A 25986-nucleotide genomic window follows, 5' to 3' on the forward strand; every position below is an offset into this window, starting at 1 on the left:
GGAAATGAAATGTCAGTTTTTATTTAGCAACTAATATGGCTGAAAGTTTTTCTAACAAATAAAGTCCGTAATTTCTGTTTTGGTGGTCTAATTTGATTACATTTAAGCCATATTAGCGGTGATAATTTTCATGCCTTAAGGAGTGAACTGCTGCGGCATGTTTCCGCTAACGCCACCTGTAGTGAAGCGACTTTTGGGATGGAAAAAGGGCCCACAGGGCTCTTCCGCTGCCGAAGATAAATGGTCAGAAAAGGCTGTAAAGAGTTTAGTGAAGAAGTTGAAGAAAAGTGAGGCCCTCGAGGAATTAGAGAAAGCCATATCTAGTCAGAGTAGCCACACCAAATGTGTTACTATTCCAAGGTGTGTATTGATTTTTACTATCCTTTTTATGTGTTTTTCTTCCTGCTTATAAGAATTAAACATATTTATTGATTACACAGATTTCTTAGACTCATTAGAACAATGCAAATATCGACCTATGCCCTAGCAAATGGTACCGAAATGCGCCAGAGCAAATCCATTGTCGTAATTTGTTTATGTCTTTTAGTTTTTATTTGTACTTAGAATTGCGTGTAAAGGAACGTCCGGTGTAGGTATTTTATCACGGACGGGCTATACCCGGGCGACGGACTCTAGAATGCGACCGAATTAAAAATCCGTCTGGCCCGTGTTTTTCATGTCTGTAAGGTGACCTTCTGAATTCGGCCGGGTATTACAAGACAGACGCAAAATTGCAAAGGTCATACGGCCGCGGCGGCGCCGTCAAAACAAAATCGAAGCCTCTATAATATGGCGGACAGTTTTTTTATTCGCGATCTTCCGTATTTCCCCACTGTAAACTGAGGAAAAGTGTTTTTCCACGTTTGTGCCAGTTTTGTGATTGTTAGTGGCTTCTTTGTGTGTGTTTGTGTCGTGTGTCCTTGGGAAGGAGTGCCGAAAATCGGCGGTCCTGATTTCAAGGTAACATTATTCTTGTTGTGTCTAAGAATGAATGGGAAGTAGTCTAAATGTATTTGTAGGGTTTTTATTATGATGATTGGTTTCCAGTTAGACATAATCTTATTGGATATTGATCATTTGTTATGATCCTATCCATTTAATTGATTGGCCATGAGTATATTATAATTATAACTCAATGAGGCATTAGACATGCTGTTTTCTTATGGGTATTTCCCTGTATAACTTGTCACAAAGTATTTAGTATAGTTTCATTAACATCTATCTCCTTTTGTAGATATAATAAAAAGAGTTGGGGCAAACTTAGACTTATTTTATACCATTATATTGCATTTGGCAGTCCCGCCCGGGTGAGACCATCAATTTGTGATTCTAAATTATAGTTTCCAGTGTCCATGTGCACTGCAAAGTAATAAAAAACACAAATTTTATTTTGTTATTGACTGTTTTTTAAATAATATACCTATTACATTTTTAATGTGAGATGTCCCTACATATACATCTATATCCATCATCATTCTATTTATCTTGAGTTAACACTAACTCCTTGAACTTATCTACCCTCTGAGACAGATTATGAATCTAGAATTACAATGCCAGTTATGTGAGCTATCCTTGGAAGCCATACTGATTTCTATCATAATAAATAAACATGAATCTGTAAACTTAGGTGCTGGCACACTAAAAATATACAAGTTGTAAAAATTAATGTGTTTGCTTAAATTCAAAGAACTTATTGGTACATGTCAGCACCAGGATTCAACCCGCATCTCTGGCGTGAGAAGCGGGCACTTACCCAGCATCTAGTTATGTGAACCCACCAATCCTCAGTGGACCAGTTAGGTGGGAAATTTTCCAAGCATAGGAAGACAGTTTAGACCCCTGGTACTCAACCTTTTTTTTTTTCGCGGGCCACAAAAACGTTTAAGTCATGGTTTCGCGGGCCACAAGCAATATTTTTTTGTTTTTTTTAAACTATTATAAAGCGATGTAAACTATCGAATATAATATAGAAAAACACACGCATATTCCCTATTATCTCTCATGGCGGGCCGCAGGATGAGTATAGCTGGTTTAGACCTTTGGGATATGTACTAAGGTTCCACTCGAGAGAGCCAGGTGCAGGTACTGAAACCCCACATAGAATAGAAACCATTAAGCTTGTAAATTTTATTCTATGTGCAAATTGGCGATCTGTCTCCTTTAAGATGTTAACTTGTTTCTTTTCCTCTCCTTGCAGAGCTAAACCAAACGACAACGGAGTAAACGGGCACTACCGGAAGGGGCTGCCGCACGTGGTGTACTGCCGCCTGTGGCGCTGGCCGCAGCTGCAGGTGAGAAAGAAAGGATAGAAAAAATATATAATTACACAGGGTAGCATGACCTGACCAGAAGGCTTAGCACGGGGTAGCGAAAGTTTTCCGCCACACTCTCTCTCAAAGTGAGAGGGAAACTTTTGTCACGTCTTGTCGTGCGCGTCTTGCGCCCTGTGCTAGACCTTCTGGCCTGGTGGTTAGATCATACAGACCTTGACTGGGTCTGCATTAAGCAACTGAGTTTGAAATGCTACTGGGTCTCGTTACCATGTAACCAGTTACCACCATCACATGTTAGTAATTAACAATCATAGCTTATCTGTCAGATCCTTAGAAGTTATGTCAGATAAGCATTAGTGCATGAGAATAGGGAATATGCAAGTGGTTCAAATAAAGGTCAAATATTATTTATAATAAACTTTATTGTTTCATAACTACGACTCCATCATTATTTTTGATTATAATTTATTTTTGAGCAAGTAAATGAAGTTGAAAAGTAAATTCTAACTTCCGAGAAACGTCACCCATTTTCTTAGGGCGGATGTGACGTCATAATTCTTTATATATCAATCTCAGAATAATAACTTCTTTGCGTTTGCGTATAGTTAAATAAATGTCAAGTGTAAACAAAGAAATGTTAATGTCACCGAGTATTTGTGATGCTCGTTGTGATCAGATACGATGGATCACATAAAAATTCTTCCAATACGAGTAGATCCTAGCCTCCTATAACCTCTCCACTTCTTGTTTGATATGCTTGTTTGTTTGCAAAGTTTAGGACTTTTTATATTTTTTGTTGGTAGTGTATGGGCTGCCACTAGTTGTTCTATTGTAATGAGGCGTAAACAGCCATTCGCTAGTCAACAAGCCACTCAAATATGCTCCATATTGCAACACAATAAAATTAAATTTTTATTGTAAGTATTATGACATGAACATGACACAAGTTGCTCTTTCTACTTTTGGGTTATAATGGCAGTCGTTAGTATATTTAAAGTTGTTATTTTTTTCTAAATTAAGTTATGGAAGAATTCTCGTAATCAGAAGAACTGGACACATTAAATTTATTACGCAGTATGAACGAGTAAACTGTGGCCAGCTGCGGAAAAGGACAGCAAAGACTATTGAAAAGTCGAGAGCCGTGTGCCCAAATATTAGGGAATATGCATATATTTTTATACTCTTATTCGATAGTTTAGATAAGGGGGTTTAGATCTTTGAGATATGCACAATGGTTCCATTCAAGAGAGCCAGGTGCAGGTTCTTACACCCCCACAGATAATAGAATAGAATGACCCACTAACCCTAGTCTCTCTTACTGAGAACCAAAGTTACAGTAAGTACTTACATACAATACAAATATTACTTTATATTCATATTGCCATAATAGCGTAATATTGTGTACAAAGGTCCTCTGGTTTGCGCGCTCCCATTTCAAAAGAGCTACTAGCAGCTATTTACGAGCTCCCATTACAAAACAGCCACTGGTCACACTTTATTACCATTACAAAACAGCCACTGATCACACTTTATACACTTCCTTTTTCGTTTGTTACCATGACAACATTGGTTTGTTGAAAATACAAAAGTACTCTGTGATTACTTAATTAGGTAAAAAATCTATGCCGACTGACGGGACTCATTATTCTGAGCCGTGAAATTAAACGATTATGACGTCACGACAGCCCGCCATCCTGACGGGAATTTCAAAGTGGTCGTGATGGTTGTAATTTTTTAACTTTCTTTAAAATACCTTAAATTACTTATTTTGGCGTTGAATTTTTTTTTACTATAATAAAGTGATGTAAAACTATCCAATAAAAGTATTTAAAAAAATTACGCATATTCCCTATTGTTTTAGCTTCTTTTACTAGTTTAGAGTTTTTACCACTCAAATATATCTATGAAGCGTCCGTAGTCGAGCGGGCCTCAGTGATCGTAACTGATCGCTGAGGTTAAGCAACAACTGACACGGTCAGCCATTGGATGGGTGACCAATTTCAAGTGGTGCTTTTCTGGACGCTTCCGTGCTTCGGACGGTACGTTAAGCCGTGGGTCCCGGTTGCTGCTTCGGCAGCAGTCGTTAAGCCTAGTCAGAGGCCTTCGGGCGGCTTGAAAACATCTGACAGTCGGGTTGCCCACTTACCCGACAACTCTCTCAGCACAAGCTTGCTTGTGTTGGGGTCCACCAACCCGCACTTGGCCAGCGTGGTGGACTAGGCCTAAACCCTTCCTTCATTGGAAGGAGACCCTTGCCCCAGCAGTGGGGACGTAATGGGTCGTGATGAAATATATCTATGAATATAATCATGTGCATCATCTATCTGGTCTTTTATAAACATAAACAAATCATAAATGGCCTTTGAGGTGTAGGCTAGTATAATAAAAAAAGACATAATTATTAATAATAGAAACAATGGTTGTAATAAAATTGTAACTATTCTCAGCCCTATCTCATTACACTACCATTTACAAAGTGATAGACTTATACATTTTCTGAATGTAAATGTTTCAGAGCCAGCATGAACTGAAGGCAGTCGACCACTGTGAGTTCTCGTATCTGCTGAAGAAGGACGAGGTGTGCGTCAACCCGTACCACTACACCCGGATCGACACACCCGGTGAGTCTCCTCAGGTTTCTTTATCATTATCAGTCCCCCAACCCGCACTAGGCTAGTGTGGTAGACTAGGCCTAAAACCCTTCCTTCATTGGAAGGAGACCCGTGCCCTAGCAGTGGGGATGATCATCAGGTTTGGGGTGCAAGGAGCTTCTCCGAGTGACGCCTGTTCCTTGTCTGTGTCCGGTGCACCCTGGGCAATCAGCGACTGACGAACCGAACGTTTTTGAAGGCACCAATTTTTTATTTAGTGCTGTCAAACTATACATTTAATTTTGCTAGCGAAAAATTTGATTTACGGAGAACTCATAAAGTCTTTTTTTCAACAAAGAATTTAATGTTTCGACAGAACTTAAATTCAAAATGGGCCTTCAGAATCGACATCATAGTCCATACAAATACTGTGGGGGAAGCTCCTGTACTCTCTCGAGTGGAACCTTTGTATATGTCGCAGGCAACTGGTTTAATCTCCTGTTTGATTGAACCGCTAGCCCGTTCATTGGATGACGCTATTCAGTTGTATGACTAGGCCGAACGTTGAATGTACAAGCGTCACAAAACGTCCAACTAGTTAGCGGACTTAAAATCAGTCAGGTGGTGAATAAAACAAATATGGCGTCTAACAGCGAACAGCTGACACAAAAAGCACTTGTATTGTTATTTTTTGCAAATAAATTAGCTTTAAAGTGCGTTATTTATGTTAAAATTGTGTGACAACATGGATTTACTTATTATTACACCGTCGGCGGATAGTTTCAAAGAAAAAACGTGCTGAAAATGGATAATTATGAACAACAATATCAAGGTACGTTTATTGTTATTGTTTAGTTAATTTGTGAGATGAGAGCTTTGTAAAATAGTCTTTTTGTTGACTCTTGTCTAGTCATGTTCATCCTAACCAGACATTACAAAGTTGCTATACTATATCCCATTTAACGACTTCGCTGAATAACGTTCAGTCAAGACGTTGGACGTTACAGTCAACCACTTGACGAGTTGTTCTTTAGTCATTCAACTGAGTAGCGTCATCCAATGAACGGGCTAGCGGTTCAATCAAACAGGAGATTAAACCAGTTGCCTGCGACATATACATATCCCTCTAATTTCAGCTCAGCCAGCCTAGCTCCTGAGCAAACTGGAGCAGCAAGCCTGTGTGTTGCCTTAGCTGAGATAATATGTCAAATCCATTTATTAATTTCCCTCATATCTCCTACAGCACGGCCTACATGTTTTGTTATTGTGGTGACCAATAAAGTTATATTTTATTCTATTCTGCAGCCCTCCCGCCGATCTTGGTGCCGCGCGGCGTGGCGGAGGGCTCCCCGCGCCCGCCGCCCTACTCTGAGTGCCTCGCGCACCACGAGCCCCTCGACCCGTGAGTGTGATACAGAAACATTTAGTATTTGACTCCCCGACTACAACAGTAGGCCTATCACAGGCTAACGTGGCAATTCACTAGCGTTGTATGTACGATACTACACTAACATATGGAAAAATAACAGCGCCAATGTAACTTTACTTAATAATTCCTATTTTTACCATACAACCTCTAGTATCTTACTATACAGGGGATTTTTATCATACAGGTACACTACATACCCTATCTAACATCTAACAAAAAAAAAACAGTTTTTCCCGCGGTTTCAGAGTCTATCTTTGTATTGAAAGATTGACTGAGTAGGTACCTATTTATATCTACTATTTATTTGTCTATATACTTAACATACCAATAGTCTCCCATTATTTCCAAAGGGCTCGGTCAATGGGACAAAATCCTCAGTATAATAAATAGATTCTATTTCGCTTTTATTCCTTTTCTCAACTCTAAACAATAATTTTTCTCTCTTATTCCAGAGTGATGCAGACGTGCGTGGGAGGCCCTCAAGCCATGTACCTGGAGGCCACCATCCAGCAGCAAGTGCCGGGCAACACCACGCTGCACGTGTGAGTCTAGAGAGAGGTGTTATGTGTATCTGTGTGTCGGTCTGTAGAGTGATGCAGCGAGCGTGGGAGGCCCTCAAGCCATGTACCTGGAGGCCACCATCCAGCAGCAAGTGCCGGGCAACACCACGCTGCACGTGTGAGTCTAGAGAGAGGTGTTATGTGTATCTGTGTGTCGGTCTGTAGAGTGATGCAGCGAGCGTGGGAGGCCCTCAAGCCATGTACCTGGAGGCCACCATCCAGCAGCAAGTGCCGGGCAACACCACGCTGCACGTGTGAGTCTAGAGAGAGGTGTTATGTGTATCTGTGTGTCGGTCTGTAGACTAGAGTGATGCAGCAAGTGTGAGTCTAGAGAGAGGTGTTTTATGTATATATGTGTGACGGTGTGTCGGTCAGTAGAGTGATGCAGCAAGTGTGTGAGTCTAGAGAGAGGTGTTATGAGTGCAGTGTATCTGTGTGTCGGTCTGTAGGATGATGCGGCAAATGTGTGAGTCTAGAGAGAGGTGTTGTGTGTATCTATGTGTCGGTCTGTCCCAGCAAGTTAACATATACATACAACATAGATAGATAGTCATGTGTGAGACTAGAGAGAAAGCGGTGTTATAATTTTGATCTACTTAAAGTTATTTACTTATAATTATAAAAAAAACAAAGGTATCAATGATTCTATTTTATTTATTCTATCTATTCGACCTCCTGAAGATAGTAGAAAAGAAGTGCGGGCAACCCATCCTCTCTAGTCTCCTGACTATTTATCTATACAGGGTGTTCCGAAAGTGTAGCAGTAAGCATGAACTAACTTTTAAATTATTGAACTATAATCGTAAAAACATTCAATTTCTTAATTCGTCTATCAGGCTTACATACATACATAGTAATAATTTTTCAATGTTTATCACTTTATTTACATTTTCTATTTGTCGGCAGGAGTTCGTCCCAAGTGGAGACCCCTCCGCCGGGGTACATGAGCGAGGACGGCGACCCCATGGACCACAACGACAATATGAGTGAGTGACAATGTAGGACACTCGACAAGTCTTAGTATACAAATAAAAAGGTTATTTGTCAATAGACATATGGGAAAAGCGATAGGAATAAATGTTAAAATTATTATTTAATTATTATTTATTATTGTATATATTATTATGACGACCGAATGGCGTAGTGGTTAGTGACCCTGACTACTGAGCAGAAGGTCCCGGGTTCGATTCCCGGCTGGGGCAGATATTTGTTTAAAGACAGATATTTGTACTCGGGTCTTGGGTGTTTTATATTTATTTATATTTAGTATCTATCTATCTATGTATTTGTGTAGATATATCAGCTGTCCGACACAGGTTCTGCCTAGCTTGGGGTCGGATGGCCGTGTGTGAGATGTCCCCACATATATTTATTTAGTTTTATATTTAGTTACACCCCATGGATCACAACGACAATATGAGTGAGTGACAATGTAGGACACTGGACGAGCATAGAAGTAAATACAGTCTGTTTTTTAATCTCAGATACTAAATTGACAGACTCTGAACGGTTCATCAACAGCCGATTGTCCCGCCCCAATAGAACGATACGTCACTTAATCGCGCTTAACTTTATGTCAGTTTAGTACCTATCTGAGATGAAAAAACAAACTTTAAGGGCGTCTTGCACAACGAAGTTAAATAAAATTAAATCTATGACCTCTTGCTCTGACATTATACTGTCAGAGCAAGAGACAAACTATTTAATTTTATTTAACTTCGTTGTGCAAGACGCCCTAAATGTATAAAAAATAGCGATAGTCGATTTTTTGGTGAAAAACATTGATTCCTAGACTTATTATGCTTGGACCATGATTTCCCTGTTATAGTTATAATTTTGTGTAACTATTCATTTTAATAAAGCTTTTCTTTTTATTGTGTACGTGGACACTGACTAAATCATGTTTTTGCCTTACCATCAAAACTTAGACGTAATGTTAAAAGCTGCCAGTTTGCTCTCAAACGCATTATACATGTATTAAATATTAATTTAAACACCCATTTAACCGCTCACGTCCCGGCGGCTCATTCGTACAATAGATTGTTAATTGCCTCAGATTTCTCGGGATCTGAAGGGATACTAAATGTTTTTTTTATAGTAACGCAGTTAATCTTTACACTACAATTTCTCCTTCACAGACCTAACCCGCCTAACGCCCTCCCCGCCCCGCCTGGCCACGGAGGCGGCCCCCGTCCTCTACCACGAGCCGGCCTTCTGGTGCAGCATCAGCTACTACGAGCTGAACACGCGCGTGGGGGAGACCTTCCACGCGTCGCAGCCCTCCATCACCGTCGACGGGTTCACTGACCCCAGCAACAGCGAGCGGTGAGATGAATGAGCCGTTTGTTAAAAAAAAAAGTTTTCATTTTTGGAGAAACAGATGGCGTTGTCTGAGTTCTACTAACTATCAAACCCTCAGAACACAGATTTTGTGTCAGCCCACATCTTATTTCCACAGAGGAAATTCTATATCTGCCCTCAGGCGTTCTCTACAGCAACGACGCTTGAAATATACACATTCTGAACTTGTAAATTAGACTAAATAGAAGTACTATTAAAAGTAGTGAGTTCTTATTCTGAGTTTAATACTTCAACCTCTTTGCTCTCTGTGTGCAATATTTGACGTTTGATACAACTACAACTCAACACTATGTTGTCACGACATCTATCGGCTTGAACAAAAACTCAACTGACAGCTGTCAAGGAAAACGGCTCATTGCGACCAATAGCGGCTGAGTAGCATAGCGTGCACCAATGAGGTCGCGCAGCTTTGAAACATTCTTTCCGCACCTCAAAAAGGATCCAGATCAATGACAAAAGAATAAAGAGAGGACCTGGCATAAAAATCGGTATTTAAAAATATATCGTCGTCTCTTTTTAACTTATTAGTGTTATCGTACGTAAAAAAGGACAACAGTAGTTTTGTCTTTGCCTAAAATTACAACATTGCGACCGGTCGCCATGTTGATTGACATCCAAACACAAGGTATAGTGCCACAAACTTATCTGTTCCGGTGAGAGCCAACTAAATTGGTCCATATAATCTATGTCATGTCTATTCTATTCTATTCTATTCTCTTTTGGGGGTGTAAGTACCTGCACCTGGCTCTCTCGAGTGGAACCTTTGTGCATATCCCCAAGGTCTAAACTGCCTTCCTAAGCTTGGACCATTTCCCACCACGCTGGTCCACTGCGGGTTGGTGGGTTCACATATCTAGATGTGCTAAATCTAGATATGCAGGTTTCCTCACGATGTTTTCCTTCACCGTAAGAGCGATGGTATACATTGTACTTAAGTTAAAAGAACTCATTGGTACATGTCAGCGCCGGGATTCGAACCCGCATCTCTTGGTTGAGAAGCGGGCGCTTAACCGACTGAGCTACCACCGCTATGTCATGTCAATATGAAATTCATTAGTAAGTAATGAGGTATGGACCAATTTAGTTCGCTCTCACCGGAACAGATAAGTTTGTGGCACTATACTTCAGCTGTCAAACAATTTGTTTGTTTACATTTCTCAAGAAAACCGCCGCCATTTTCATTGACACCAAAGTTTAGGTAAGCGCATTTTTTTCGTGGATATGCCATGTCCTCTCTTTATTCCTTTGTCATTGATCCAGATACATGATTTAGCTTTCACTAGCTTATATATACTATACTTAATTTCATACATAGTCAGAGATGAGTAGTTATACGTTTATGTACCTTAGAAACTGTTAATGTTTGAATAAATGATAAACTGTTTGTTCATTTTGAAATGTTATAAAAATGTATAATAATAATAATAATAATATGTGGGGACATCTCACACACGGCCATCCAACCCCAAGCTAGGCCGAACCTGTGTTATGGGTGTCGGACAGCTGATATATTTACACAAATATATAGATAGATAGATACTAATTATAAATATCAACAGCCAAGACCCGAGAACAAATATCTGTGTTTAAACAAATATCTGCCCCAGCCGGGAATCGAACCCGGGACCTTCGGCTCAGCAGTCAGGGTCACTAACCACTACGCCATTCGGCCGTATAACTGGGTACTTAAGAAGCATATCTTGACCAATGCGCAGAATCAAGTTCTCTTAGAGGTTCAAAGTTCCTTATGATGACCGTACCACGTTGCCACGAATACCCACCACTCCCTTGTAATTTATGTAGTATATGAGCATGCAACCTGCATGAAGGTTGCATACCTATCACCTATATATAAGGGCATCTGTCAAATTAGCTGTTAGTAATAAACTAGCTTCCATGGTATTCGGTTGTTTCCTTTCCGCACTACGGACACTCCATCTGGCGACGAGCGAACCCTCAAAAACAAAAGAAAAACAAATGAAGCGCTTTTGTTTCCTTTAAAAATGTTCTGGTGAAAATTTTGTAAATAATGGCGTCGGTAATCGGAAATTTGAGTGTTTTTGACTATAAAATTCACGAGTGGGAAATATTTCACGGACGATTATTGCAATTTATAAAGTTAAATAACATCGAGGAGGAACATAAAAGTGCAGTGTTGTTGACGCATATTTCGGAAGACGCGTATAAATTGGTGCGAAATTTAGCGTACCCGCGTAGTGTGGAAGAGGTGGACTTTCATGGCTTAGTGAAATTACTGAACGGTCATTTTACTCCTAAACGGTCGATCTTTGCCGATAGGGCAAGGTTCTACGATGCTTCGAGGGGTGATGGCGAAAGTGTCGAGGATTGGGCGGCGCGACTTCGGGGACTTGCGATTTATTGCGAGTTTGGCGGAGCCCTGGACACGTTACTACTAGATCGCTTCGTGCTGGGTCTGGGTGCAGGCCCCGAGCGGGACCGCCTGGTCGAGCAAGACGCGGTCACGCTGACGCTGGCGAAGGCGATGGAGATGGCACAGCAGGCGGCGTGCGCCCGGGCGGCGCGCGCGGCCATGCACGCGGCGGAGGCGCCGGTGTACCGCGCGGGCTGCGAGCGCCGCGCCGCTCCGCCCCCCGCTCCGCGCCGCGCGGAGCCCGGGGGCGCCCCGGCCGCGGCGGAGTCTACGCAGCGGTGTGCAGTGTGCGGCCTCAAGGCTCATGAGGCTATCAAGTGTCGGTTCAAAAACTATAAGTGCCGAAAATGCGGTGAAAAAGGGCATTTGAAGAAAGTGTGTAAAAAGGCAGGTTCTCATTTGCATAATGTTGAAGCGGATGCAGAGGTGCCGGGCGTGCCTGAGTGTGAGGACTGCCAGTGCTTCAACGTTCGGTATGTAAGTTACGACCCTATTAAAGTAACTGTTAATGTAAATAATGTAAATTTGTCAATGGAGATAGATTCCGGATCGGGCACTTGTATTATTTCACACGACTTGTACATAGATAGATTTAGGAACTGTAATTTGCAAAAGTGTAACATAAGAATGTGTCTCTATAACGGACATAAAATTACGCCAGTGGGTTATTTTGTTGCCAGAGTAACGTATCTAAACCAAACGGAGGACGTGAGGTTCTACGTGATTAAGAATGGCGGGCCCCCACTGTTAGGCCGTGAATTTATGTCAAAGTTCAACATGCATTTTACAACGTCTGTTAACAATGTCGCGTTGAGTGTGCCTGACGTGGATGTGCAGCAATTGATGAAGCAATATCCAGACATTTGGAAAGATGAGTTAGGTTGCTTTAATAAGTTTGAAGTAGATTTACACCTAAAAGATGGTGCAACTCCTAAGTTCTTTAAACCACGAAATATTCCCTTCGCGCTGAAGGAGAGGGTGGAGGAGGAGTTGGACCGGCTGGTGCGCGCCGGCATACTGGTGCCGGTGCGGTACTCGCAGTATGCGACACCAATAGTGCCCGTACTTAAGGAAAATGGTAAGGTGAAAATTGCTGGTGATTATTCGTGTACGCTGAACAAGGATATGGAAATTGATAAATACCCTTTGCCTCGCATCGAGGAGGTATTTGCTAAGATAGGTGGCGGAGAACATTACTCTAAAATAGATTTAAGTAACGCCTATAACCAGTGCAAGTTGTCAGAGCCGTCACAAATTCTTACAACGATCAATACGACAAAGGGGCTTTTTAAATATACGCGGTTATTGTATGGTTTAGCGAACGCACCGGCTATTTTCCAACGTTTAATGGAAAATTTACTCGCGGGAATCGAGGGAGTTAGCGTTTGGTTGGATGATATCTGTGTTACTGGGCCTAACAAACAGGTACACATGTCTAGGTTAAATGAAATTTTCAAAAGGCTACAGGATGCAGGCTTAAGATTACAAAAAGCTAAATGTTCTTTTTTCCAAGACAGCGTGACGTATTTAGGCTACGTTATCGACAAACACGGCTTGCGCACCTGCCCGACTAAGGTAGAGGCTATATTAAAGGCGCCAGCTCCGACCAACGTACTCGAGGTAAAACGATTTTTAGGCGTAGTAAATTATTATAGGAATTTTATTCCAAACGCGTCTTCGCTTCTGGCTCCGCTGCACGAACTGCTGAAGGCGGGCGCGCGCTGGGAGTGGACGCGGCGGCACGGGGACGCGCTGGCGGCCGTGCGGCGCGAGCTGGCGTCCGACCGCGTGCTGGCGCACTTCGACCCCGCGGCGCAGCTGGTGCTGGCGGTGGACGCGGGCCCGGCCGGCCTCGGCGCCGTGCTGGTGCATGTGGATGACCAGGGCAGGGAGAGGCCTATCGCTTTTGCGTCGCGATCGCTGTTACCGAGTGAGCGGAACTACAGCCAGATCCACAAGGAGGCCACAGCGATTATATTTGGTGTCAAGCATTTTCATCAATATTTGTACGGCAGGCGCGACCCATTTATACTAAAAACGGAACACAGACCTCTAATAGCGATTTTTGATAAAAATAAGGGTGTTTCGGTTACCGCGGCGTCACGGCTACAAAGGTACGCGCTGATTCTGTCGGCCTACAACTACTCGGTGCAATATATCAGCAGCAGCAATAATCTGATAGCGGATTATTTTTCTCGATCGCCGCTGGCTGCTGGGGTAGTGGAAGGTGACGACGGAGATTTGCCTTCTCTGAAATTCCTGACTGCGAACGTGGAGCCTCTTTCATTTGAGTCGATAAAACGAGCATCAAATTTAGATCCTGTTATTAAGACAGTTATGAATTACATGGAACACGGGTGGCCACGAAAAATCATGTGCAAATCAGTTTTACCGTATTTTCAAGTTAAAACTGATTTGGAAGTAAATGATGGGTGTCTTTTCCGTGGACATAGAGTTGTAATTCCTGTAGTGCATAGGAAACAGATGTTAGGAGAACTCCACTCGGGGCATTTTGGGATTGTCAAAACAAAGAGCAAGGCCAGGTCGAGGATGTGGTGGCCCGGTATAGACGGGGACATCGAGCAGTGGATAGGCGCGTGCGACACGTGTGCGGGCCTGCGGGCGGCGCCGCCCCGCGCCGCGCCGGCGCCCTGGCCGCGCCCCGCCGGGCCCTGGCAGCGGATCCACATAGATTATATGTCGATAGGTAACCTCACGTACCTTATTGTGATCGATGCCTACAGCAAATGGCTGGAATGCATCTACATGAATTGCGGCACATCCACTCAGGCGCTCATCGCGAAATTGAAACATTTAATGTCAGTGTTTGGCGTGCCAACGGTTATTGTTTCTGATAATGATGTAAAGATTTGTTCTGCAGAATTTTTAACATTTTGTAAAAACAATGGCATTAAATATGTGACGTCTCCGATTTATCACCCGTGTAGTAATGGTCAGGCGGAAAACTCAGTCAAATGTAGCAAAAAGATGATCAAATGTATTCTAGCTGATAACAGTAATGTGTCTTCACATTGTATTCAAGACAAATTGTTAAGCTTTCTATTTGAGTACCGCAACACTGTTCATTGTGCGACGGGTATGACCCCCGCTAGACTGATGTTTGGCCGAGATTTAAGGAGTAGGTTAGATCTTATTAAACCTCCAACGCACCTTACCACTACGGGTACATCCGCTTCAGACGAACTAAAACCATTAAACCGAAGTAGGTGTTTCGAGGAAGGTGAAACAGTTTTAGCAAAGTGGTTCACTGCTAGGAAGTTTATTTGGTCGCCCGGAGTTATAAAAAGGAAGATAGGGAATCGAATGTATGAAATTTATTTCAATGACTTTGATACCTTAGGAACTCGTCATGTTGACCAAATATTGAAATGTAAAGAGCCTAGGAATGTAGAAGAGAAACGGATTGTACATACGCAAGATTCATATGTAAATACTCCTGTTATAATATATGATGCACCGGTGCGACCGCTTTCACCACCACCGTCACCGCGCGCTTCATCATCATCTGAGAATGTCAGCAGCGAGGGCTCGCGCGAACAGTCAGTTACTGAGGCAGCAGCTGTGTCTGAGGGAGATGAGAGTAACAGCGCCGGAGACGCTGGAGGTGGTGAGGGCGAGGGAATGATAACTTGCGATGATAACGCAACGAGTTCTGGTCTGGAGCGGACCGACGATGTAGACGAGAGTAGTGCTAATGTGCATAGAGATCTAGATGATGTAAATATTGACATTGTAAATAATAACGGTCGTACACTTAGACCTAGGAAGAATATTGACTATAAACAATATTTTTAGAATTTCCAACATATTCATTGTTTCTTTCTTGTGATAATAATCTTTGAAATAGTGGTGGAGGAGTGTAGTATATGAGCATGCAACCTGCATGAAGGTTGCATACCTATCACCTATATATAAGGGCATCTGTCAAATTAGCTGTTAGTAATAAACTAGCTTCCATGGTATTCGGTTGTTTCCTTTCCGCACTACGGACACTCCACAGAGATGAGTAGTTATACGTTTATGTACCTTAGAAACTGTTAATGTTTGAATAAATGATAAACTGTTTGTTCATTTTGAAATGTTATAAAAATGTATAACTGGGTACTTAAGAAGCATATCTTGACCAATGCGCAGAATCAAGTTCTCTTAGAGGTTCAAAGTTCCTTATGATGACCGTACCACGTTGCCACGAATACCCACCACTCCCTTGTAATTTCTCAACAAAGTTGTTAGGTATAGTATAACTGTGTTAATATGAATATTTTTCATTCCAGGTTCTGCCTAGGCCTGCTATCCAACGTGAACCGCAACGAAGTGGTGGAACAGACGCGGCGACACATCGGCAAGGGGGTCCGGCTGTACTACATCGGCGGTCAGTGTGTAGCGTATCTCACATGCACTGTTGTCACTCACTATCTGAAGGGCTAGCACGGGGCGCAATTAAGACACGACAAAAGTTCTCCGTTGCGCTGGCTCTTGAGGCTGCGCGATGTGAGTGAGCGAGATGAAAAACTTATGTCACGTCTTAAATGCGCCTCGTGCTACTAGCTCTGATAGATATATAATAGACTAATTGAACTAGAATTGCAAGGAAAACAACCAACAGTATAATTCAACATGGCGCGTTAACCACTTACGTTCCTGTGACCCATAGGAAATTAACACACAATAGATTTTTAAATACGTCATACCTCTGTCATACCCTCTATTCTATTATATTCTCTGTGAGGGTGTGAGTACCTGCACCTGGCTCTCTCGAATGCAACCGTTGTGCATATCCCCAAGGTCTAAACTGCCTTCCTAAGCTTGTTGTAATACCCTCATTCAACGTGAACCGCAACGAAGTGGTGGAACAGACGCGGCGCCACATCGGCAAGGGGGTGCGGCTCTACTACATCGGCGGTCAGTGTTCAATTCAATTCAATCATTTATTGGTAATAACTTAAATAATATTACAAGTCATTTACATAGGTATAGGTAATTGGTAATTATGCACTAGGTATAATTAAGTTACTTATACAATATAACATAGACTAGCTAAAGTAGGTAGTTATATAATTTTATTCATAAAGTAGAAGCACTGATAGTTAGGTATTTCTTTATACATATAAATAATTTAGTTATTAGGTAGTACATCAATAGTTTTTAGGTATTACTATTAAGTAACAACATTTCAGCATTATTTGCATATTTGCATTGTGTTTTAGTATGATAGTATCTTATTTGAAAGCTTTATACACACTGTTTTTCATCGTTATGAGAGTTACTGTTGGTAGTAGGTACCAATAGTGCATGGGTTGGCGAGGTAAGGTCAAAGAACTCATTTATAGTATAGCATGCCGAATTAACCAACATATTTTTAAGTTTTTTTGTAAAGGTGGCCTCATTTGTTTCGTTTTTAATGTTCTCAGGGATTACGTTATATATTTTTGGTCCTATTATATGGATGAGTTTATTAGACTTAGTTAGCCTGCAGCCGGGACAGTACAGCTTATCTTCACGGCGAGGGCAGGTGTTTGGACGAACATCCTTGTTTGTTGGGAAAAGGCTAAGATTACGCCTTACGTATTTAGCTATTTCTAATATGTATAGACACGGCAGCGTTAATATTTTGAGTTTTATGAATAGTTGCTTTGCTGGGGTGTCCCAAGGTACACCCGCTATTATGCGCAGTGCACGTTTCTGAGATCTGAAAGCACGTCCTGCATCAGTTGAGTTGGCCCAGATATCGACACCATAACTTAGTATTGAGTGGAAATATCCAAAGTAGGCTTTTTTCATGTTATCTTCAGACAATGTAGGTTTTAATCTGCTAAGAGCATAAGAGGCTGATGATAGTTTAGAACAAATATTGTCAATTTGCGGTATCCACGTCAGGCCGGAATCAAAGGTGAATCCTAGGTATTTGACTGTGTCGACTTGAGGGACTAATAAGTTGTTACAAACGATGTTCAGTTCATGGCCTCTGGTTTTTCTCATTTGGAAGTGAATTATGTTTGTTTTTTCAACGTTTAACGCCATTCCGTTGGCAGCGAACCAGTTAGATAGGTCGCTGATAGTTTTATTTAGTTTAGATTTAAGTTGTTCGTAACTTTCGGCGTTAACAATTACACAACCGTCGTCGGCAAAAAGAACATAATCTACGTTTTCAGACGCTGTAGTTAGGTCATTGATTAAGATTAGAAACAGGTTATTGCCCATTACCGATCCTTGGGGGACAGCGCAGGGGCCTATGGTTTCTAAGTTTGATTGTGCATTATTAACGCGTGTGCTCTGTTTACGCTCGTGTAAAAAAGATGCAATGGTTTCCAGAAAATAACCATTAACACCGTACAGTTTGAGTTTGTTTAGGATTAGTGAATGGTCGACAAGTTCGAAGGCGCGGGATAAGTCGCAGAATATGGCGGCGACTTGTCGGCCGGCGTCCAGGTGACTCATTAGTTTGGTTAAGACATCGCGAGCAGCGTGCACAGTGGATCGCCCGGCTTGGTATGCGTATTGCTGCTTGTTTAGGAGATTATTTGTGTTGAAGAATAACATGAGTTGTTGGCTGATTAGATTCTCAAATATCTTAGATATTATTGGGATTTGTGATATTGGTCTAAAGTTTTTAAGGATATGCATGTCGCCCTTCCCTTTATAGACAGGTTGAACCTTTATTATTTTCAGAGCTTCGGGGTAAATACCGCACTGTACACACTCGTTAAATAGATAACATAGTAGTGATATTAATACAGGGGGTAAATAGTCAAGTACCAGAGTAGACATGTCGTATATGTCTTTTGATTTTTTACGTTTGATGTTTTTTACTACTTTCAATATATCAAGTAAAGTAAAACATTTAAATGAAATTGTTGGTATTTGGTCTGGTAAGTAGGTATTTAAAAATGTGATTGCCTTCTTTATTTCCGGCTTAGCAGAGTTATTATTTGCTTCTATGTAGAATCGGTTTAAGGCGGCGGCGGTGGCAGCCGCGGCGTCGCGCGCGCCTTCACTGTCTACAGTATCTACCGAGGTTTTGCTAACAAGTACGTTTAGTGCATTGTTGTTACCCGTGCGGCAGGTCTCGGATGAGATCACTTGCCATACTTTCTTACACATGTTGCTGCCGTCATATTTTGTTATCGAGTTGTTTAGAAATTGTTTTCGGGAATTGTATAACTCGGAGTTATATTTAATTTCAAGATCAAGTAATTGAACGTTAGTTTGTATGTTACAATTCGGCTTTAATAATTCATGTTTTTTTGAAGATATTTGTTTACGTAAGGATCTGGCGCGGTCGCTCACCCATGCACTAGAGGAACTCTTTGACGGATAAGTTCTAATTGGAAAATGTACATCATACATGTGTTTAGTTATATTAATTACAGAGTTGAGTTGTTCACCAGGACAAATATATTTTTTCATCAATGAATCCCAGTCATACATGCATAAGGCATTTGTGAAAGCGTTTATCTTGCATTCTGAAAATAGACGCGTTTGGGACGTAGGGTTGTTTTTTTTACAGTTATTATATAAGTTTAAAATTAGTATTACACCTAAATGGTCAGAAATGTTCAAGTTTATACTTTCATTTAATAAAATATCAGACTTTAGTACGTTAGTGTAAGCGTGATCGATACATGTTTTAGAAGTTTCAGTGATTCTTGTTGGAAAGTTAATCACAGAGATAAAACCTGATGATTTTACAATATCAATTAAACACTTAGAATGAGTTGATTTTACTAGAAGATTAATGTTTATGTCACCCATAATTATGACTTTATAGTTTTGAATAGTGTTAAGTGAAAACAATTCGTTTAATTTAGAATAAAATAATGATAAGTCACCTTTAGGTTGGCGGTAGATGCATACCACTATCAGGTCCAAACCGACACATTCAGCCGCGCAGACTTCAAAATGCATTTCAACGGAGAGTTCAGCGACCTCCTTTCGCTCGATTGTAAGCAGTGAAGGCCTGGAGTAGATGCATGCTCCCCCTCCTTCCCTGGACGGTCGGCAGTACTGGGCGCATAGCTTCAAGTTAAGTATGTTCACTTGACGTAGTTGGTAGGTTTCAAGCCAGTGTTCAGTTAGGCACAGGATATCAGCACCATCCTGCAATAAGGGCTGGAGTTGAAGTTCACATTCAAGTTTGAAGGTCTTTCTACCTAGTCTGTTTACGTTTTGGTGGATTATTGTAACGGTCATTGACTTTGAAGTCGTTATTCTTTCACTTTTGTGAGTGTGTGTCGTCTTCCGTTGTTGTGCTGGTGGTGTCTTTTGGCCTGCTGAGAAAGGGCAGCCATTCAGAGATGCTAATGTTGACTGGCCATGCTTCGGCAGTTGTGAATTTGTCGAAGATTGAAGTAGGGATTCCAATCTTAAATGACGCATATGTGTCACGTTTAGAAGCTATTAATTCGGCTGTGTACTGACCTTCTGCGTGGATTCCACGGAGGTGTTCAATTACATCCTCTGGTTTCGTCGATTTCTTGAAGAAGCAACCGTGGAGATGTTTGTGAACATCAACTCCTTTGATGGTCGTATTTTGTGCCGAGCCCTGGATGGCAGCAATTGATGGCTTCCGTTTGCGTCGGCTGACCGTAGTCCATTTTTCGTTATTATTCGGTTTTTCATTTGGGACGTTGTCGAGGTTATTAGTAATGGCCGTTATTGGTGTTGAGGGCGTCGTTGGTGGAGTGGCGATCGGTGTTTGTCGGCAGTCTTCGGACAAAGTCGTTTTACGTGAAGTGAGCGCCGGGCTAGCATTGGCTGTTCGGTTTCCAACACGGACAGCGGCTGCAGCGCTAATCGTGGGTGTAGCTTTTTTGCGTGTTGGGCGCGTTGTTTGCTGCGGCGGCGCTGTAGCCGCTGCTGATTGCGTGGTGCTCGATGTTTTGGAGGTACTTTGCAAAACAAGTTGGTTAATTGCGAGTGACTGGGTTTTTATTAGGGCATTTTGGTCACAAATTAATGTTTCCAATGCACTAACTTTAGTCGTAAGTGATGCTACGGTACCTACTAATCCTTGCACAACACTTTCGAGGGCTTTGTATGCCATTTTTCCACGGGTTTTGATTTAATAAATCGGAGCGTGATGTTCGCGTGTGGGTACGAGACACAGACTGACAGTGTGTAGCGTATCTCATGTGCACCAGTTATATATACGCTTGAAATTATATAAACTAATATGTAGGGATATCTCACGCACGGCCATCCGACCCAAAACTAAACATAGCCTGTAGAGTATCGGACAGTTGATACAGGTCGCTAAGCACAGCGAAAAACAGGCATTGCGCTTTGTATATTTGTCCCTGTCGCACGCGCACAGTAATAGTGCCCTAACGCTCGCACTGTAAGGCCCGGGTCTCCTATTTACTCCGTAGGTCGCGTCTAGTGTCACCGCCGTAGGCCGCGTCACAATGTTCATTATGTCTACGCGCCAACGTCGGCGTGTGAGGGAGACCGAATCAGTACATTTCTATAGTGAGCATCGTGACGCGGCCTACGGCGTGACGCTGGACTCGACCTACGGCGTAAATAGGAGACCAAGGCCTAACCATGATGGCAGCGGCAGATGCAAAGATCAACGTACGATTTTCTATGTGCTTGCCGACCGGCCTTTAGACAGATAGATAGGTACATATTAACACCCAAGACACGAGTACAAACCTTTATTAGTACTACCCTTCAGCATAGCAGTCAAGGCCACTAAAGACTACACCATCATGTCATGGCGTCATACACTTGACTGTATAATAGTAAACAGACGCGGCGACACATCGGCAAGGGGGTGCGGCTCTACTACATCGGCGGTCAGTGTGTAGCGTATCTCACATGCACCAGTTATATATAATGATATATACACGTGAAATTATATAAACCAATATGTTGGGATATCTAACGCACGGCCATCCGACCCCAATCTAGGTAGAATCTGCTATAGGTATTGGACAGTTGATACAGCACGGTCGCTAAAAACGGGCATTGCCCTTTGTATATTTGTCTCTGTCACACGCGCACAGTAATAGTGCCGTCATGCTCGCACAGTTACCTTGATATTGGCGGCAGAGATTGCAATTGCGTATGCGTATGCATGTAGAGGGTCAGACTGCTATGCCGAAGGGATCTATTCCCGGCCGAAACAGATATTTGTACTTGGGTCTTGGGTGTTAAAATGTATCTTTGTACGTATCTGTGTAGATATATCTAACCACTACTCTATAATGTCGTCATACACTCGACTGTATAATAGTGGAACAGACGCGGCGACACATCGGCAAGGGGGTGCGGCTCTACTACATCGGCGGTCAGTGTGTAGCGTATCTCACATGCACCAGTTATATATAATATACACTTGAAATTATATAAACCAATATGAAGCGTCCGTAGTCGAGCGGGCCTCAGTGATCGTAACTGATCGCTGAGGTTAAGCAACAACTGACACGGTCAGCCATTGGATGGGTGACCAATTTCAAGTGGTGCTTTTCTGGACGCTTCCGTGCTTCGGACGGCACGTTAAACCGTGGGTCCCGGTTGCTGCTTCGGCAGCAGTCGTTAAGCCTAGTCAGAGGCCTTCGGGCAGCTTGAAAACATCTGACAGTCGGGTTGCCCACTTACCCGACAACTCTCCCAGCACAAGCTTGCTTGTGTTGGGGTCCACCAACCCGCACTTGGCCAGCGTGGTGGACTAGGCCTAAACCCTTCCTTCATTGGAAGGAGACCCGTGCCCCAGCAGTGGGGACGTAATGGGTCGTGATGAATAGCGATATCTCACGCACGACCATCCGACTCCAAGCTAGACAGAGCATATAATATGGGTATCGGACTGTAGATAAATCTAAAGCACGGTCGCTGAGCACAGCGAAAAATGGGCATTGCCCTTTATATGTTTGTCTCTGTTGCACGTGCACAGTAATAGTGCCTTCACGCTCGCACAGTAACCTTGATGGCGGGCGGCAGATGCAAAGGTCAACGTTCGATTTTCTCTGTGTTTGCCGACCGGCCTTTAGACAGATAGATAGGTACATATTAACACTCAAGACCCGGGTACAATACAAATATCTGTCCCAGCCGGGAATAGAGCCCTTCGGCATAGCAGTCAGGGTCACTAACCACTACACCATCATGTCGTCATACACTTGACTGTATAATAGTAAACAGACGCGGCGACACATCGGCAAGGGGGTGCGGCTGTACTACATCGGCGGTCAGTGTGTAGCGTATCTCACATGCACCATCAGTATTATCAACATGCACTCTGTCATGTACCTACTCACTGTCCCCGCGGTACAGGTCCGTTATCAACGAAGATAAAAAGGCGCCGTATTTATTGAAAATAGCAATATAGTAACGCTTATCTACGTCGGTAACGGACCTGTGCAGTAGTCTCCACTGCATAAGGTTTAAGGAAACCATCGTAATAATCGCGTGTTGGCCATAGCTGTTAAGCATTATTGTTTTTATAATAAATAAATAAATAAATAAATGTTAAACGTTAGCGTAAACAAACGTTTTTAATCCTTTCGTAATATGTGTAGGCAAAACTGTATCTAAATATTGTGAAATAGGCACTTATACATTTATTACAGTTTGCATGTACAATGCTTTCACAACACACCCCTCTTTAAGCGCGAGGAATATATTTCGTCAGGCTTATATACATATATAAAGAACATTAAACATATCACATACCCCAGTCTCAGTCCCCAATGCGAGAAATCGCGTTCAATTCTGTCCATCTATGTGATCTTTGTCTCTGCACACCCAGAAAATATAGTCCATAATTTTATTATAACCTCACTACATTACACTATGTAATATTTTAATTATGTAAATTTCAGGCGAGGTCTTCGCGGAATGTCTAAGCGACTCGTCCATATTCGTGCAGAGCCCCAACTGCAACCAGCGCTACGGCTGGCACCCGGCCACCGTGTGCAAGATACCGCCAGGTTAGTTCTATACACTGCGGTTCACGAAAGATGACCAAAAATTTAAGCGTTAAAGCAGCAAAAGGGTCAAAGGGCAAAACAGGAATTTTTAAATTGTTTTGGATATAACCGTCGATGCTACGGTTATGTCAGAAGCAAAGATATTTTAATACATATTATAATGCACTATCAAATAATTTTATATGTTTGTAAATAAACCAACCAATTCTCCTCTCCAGGTTGCAACCTGAAGATCTTCAACAACCAAGAGTTCGCGGCTCTTCTCTCCCAGTCGGTGTCTCAGGGCTTCGAGGCGGTGTTCCAGCTCACCCGCATGTGCACCATACGCATGAGCTTCGTCAAGGGCTGGGGCGCCGAGTATAGGTAACCTAGAACCTAAATTATGATACCTGACCTACGATACCTAACAGTAAAAAAAACAACGAAATTTTGGAGATTTTTGGGGCTTCATAACTCGGAAACGGATTGACCGATCCGAATGAGACTTGTTTAGCTGGAAAGCCGACTAATTCGAGAGTATTCTAAGATATGTTTCATGAAAATCGGTCTAGCCGTTCGAAAGTTGTGCGCTCTTTAGTAATGCTTGTTTATAGTGCTGAAACGGTGTATACGATTCGAATGCAGTTTTACAAAGAACAGTTTATATGTCACTCTGAGCCTTCCTTTCATGCAACCCTCGACTTAACCAATATATTTATTTTACTCCCTGGCCGATATTGGCTACGGTGACCGCTTTCTAGAATTATGAAGGGTCACGTTGGCTTACCCTATCATGTGCCCTAAGATCGTGGCAATATCCAATCTTATTAGTAAAAATGAGGCTATCATAACACATTATATTCCCGCCCACAGACGCCAAACGGTAACATCGACGCCGTGCTGGATCGAGCTGCACCTCAACGGCCCCCTGCAGTGGCTGGACCGGGTGCTGACGCAGATGGGCACCCCGCACCACCCCTGCAGCTCCATGTCCTAGTGCCGGTGTGTACACAGTCATCATCATCATCATCATCATCTCAGCCATGGGACGTCCACTGCTGGACATAGGCCTCTCCCAAGGAGCGCCACAACACTCGGCCCTCGGCCTTCCTCATCCAGCCACTACCGGCTACCCGCCTAAGGTCGTCGGTCCAGCGGGCAGGAGGGCGTCCCACGCTGGGTTTGCCTGTTCGTGGTCTCAGGCCTAAAACTCTTCCTATATTGGAAAGAGAACCGTGCCCCAGCAATGGGGACTTGATTGGTTGTGATCATGATCCTTGAAATTAATTAATTTCGTCAAAAGTAACATGATCTTTTTCGTTTCCAGATTATAACCCTTCGCTTTGGAGTAGCTGACGATATGAAACAAGAAATAAACTCTAAAACAAAAATAAAATATACATACAAAATGGTACGTAGCTCAAAACACAGAAATACCTCTGCTGACTATTTTATTTTTATTTAAATAATTATCTTTGATATACATTTATTGTGTAGATGTTCCCATGTTGACTGTGCGAAAGTGCTTTTTGCTAAAAGCGCATTATTACAATCATTGTCATCAGCCCATAATAGTCATGTGTGTATGTTATAAATTTCAAAGTGCAAAATTTAAAATGTCAGATATTACATCCATGGTTCTACAATATTTTCGCACAGCAAACATACGTAAATACGTATATAGATGCCCGTAAACTGTCATACAACGGCTGCTACACAGGATCTTTATTGACGTCGATAAACTCAATTAATCGGCCAATCACCGCGCCGTTCATCTACGCCGATAACGAATCCGTGTAGCGGTAGCAGAGCGTATGAATGTTGCTGTAGTCCCATTAGTTAAGAGTTCTAGTCTAAAAAAAATAAGGACATAACAAAAAATATAGACACGGATTTAAATCTTGAGATGTGACTTTTTGGAGTTTTATAAACGACTTCAAAAAAGGAGGAGGTTCTCAATTCCTCTGATCATAGATTTTATGTAAAATGCAAAAAAAAAATAAGCAATTTATAATCAAAGCTACATGAAGGTACATCTATGGATTTAAATCTATCAATGCAGTTTTGAAATGAAAATGAAAGTATTGGCAAAAAGATCAACTAAACCTAGATTTCATTTGAAAAAAAGGTCTTTAAATTAGAGGGCCTAAGCTAAAACTACCAGTATATAAATTCTTGTACTAAGAAATATAATTTTTACATAAAATATGTAAGTAATATTTTTGTGGAACAAAATGATGGTAAGTACAAGTGAAAAATGTATTTAAGACAAACAATAATTTATTTTCATAGCAAAACGAAACACGTATGATTTGAGCTTTGTTAAGTGAAGAAACCAATATTTGTATATGTTACGGCTAATGTTAGCTGTGAAAATAAACTTACGATTTATTAGTGACGACCGAATGGCGTAGTGGTTAGTGACCCTGACTACTGAGCCGAAGGTC

The 25986-nt window shown here is 42.1% G+C and overlaps 1 protein-coding gene and 1 long non-coding RNA gene across 2 annotated transcripts; one reads left to right on the top strand and one right to left on the bottom strand.

The window, feature by feature from the left end:
* On the top strand, positions 1 to 25986 carry LOC105383797 (mothers against decapentaplegic homolog 3). The gene is made up of 12 exons (XM_048629573.1): positions 1 to 360; positions 2198 to 2291; positions 4789 to 4894; positions 6170 to 6266; positions 6746 to 6835; positions 7760 to 7839; positions 8992 to 9178; positions 15902 to 15999; positions 23453 to 23560; positions 23779 to 23923; positions 24413 to 24541; positions 24867 to 25986. The coding sequence occupies exons 1-11, from the start codon at positions 158 to 160 to the stop codon at positions 24534 to 24536; spliced, it is 1332 nt and encodes a 443-aa protein (XP_048485530.1). The 5' UTR covers positions 1 to 157; the 3' UTR covers positions 24537 to 24541; positions 24867 to 25986.
* LOC125490428 lies at positions 19482 to 20731 on the bottom strand. The gene is made up of 2 exons (XR_007267676.1): positions 20046 to 20731; positions 19482 to 19724 (listed from the first exon to the last, which is right to left on the bottom strand). It is a non-coding gene; the product is annotated as an uncharacterized LOC125490428 (long non-coding RNA).

This window comes from Plutella xylostella, chromosome 2 (assembly GCF_932276165.1).
Source record: "Plutella xylostella chromosome 2, ilPluXylo3.1, whole genome shotgun sequence".
Taxonomy (NCBI): Eukaryota; Metazoa; Arthropoda; class Insecta; order Lepidoptera; family Plutellidae; genus Plutella; species Plutella xylostella.

Bases quoted from the DNA above. Each gene is read 5' to 3' on its own strand.
- LOC105383797 (XM_048629573.1), top strand. From the start codon at position 158: ATGTTTCCGCTAACGCCACCTGTAGTGAAGCGACTTTTGGGATGGAAA. The intron at 361-2,197 runs GTGTGTATTGAT...CTCTCCTTGCAG, and splicing joins AAATGTGTTACTATTCCAAG to AGCTAAACCAAACGACAACG. The intron at 6,267-6,745 runs GTGAGTGTGATA...CTCTTATTCCAG, and splicing joins CACCACGAGCCCCTCGACCC to AGTGATGCAGACGTGCGTGG.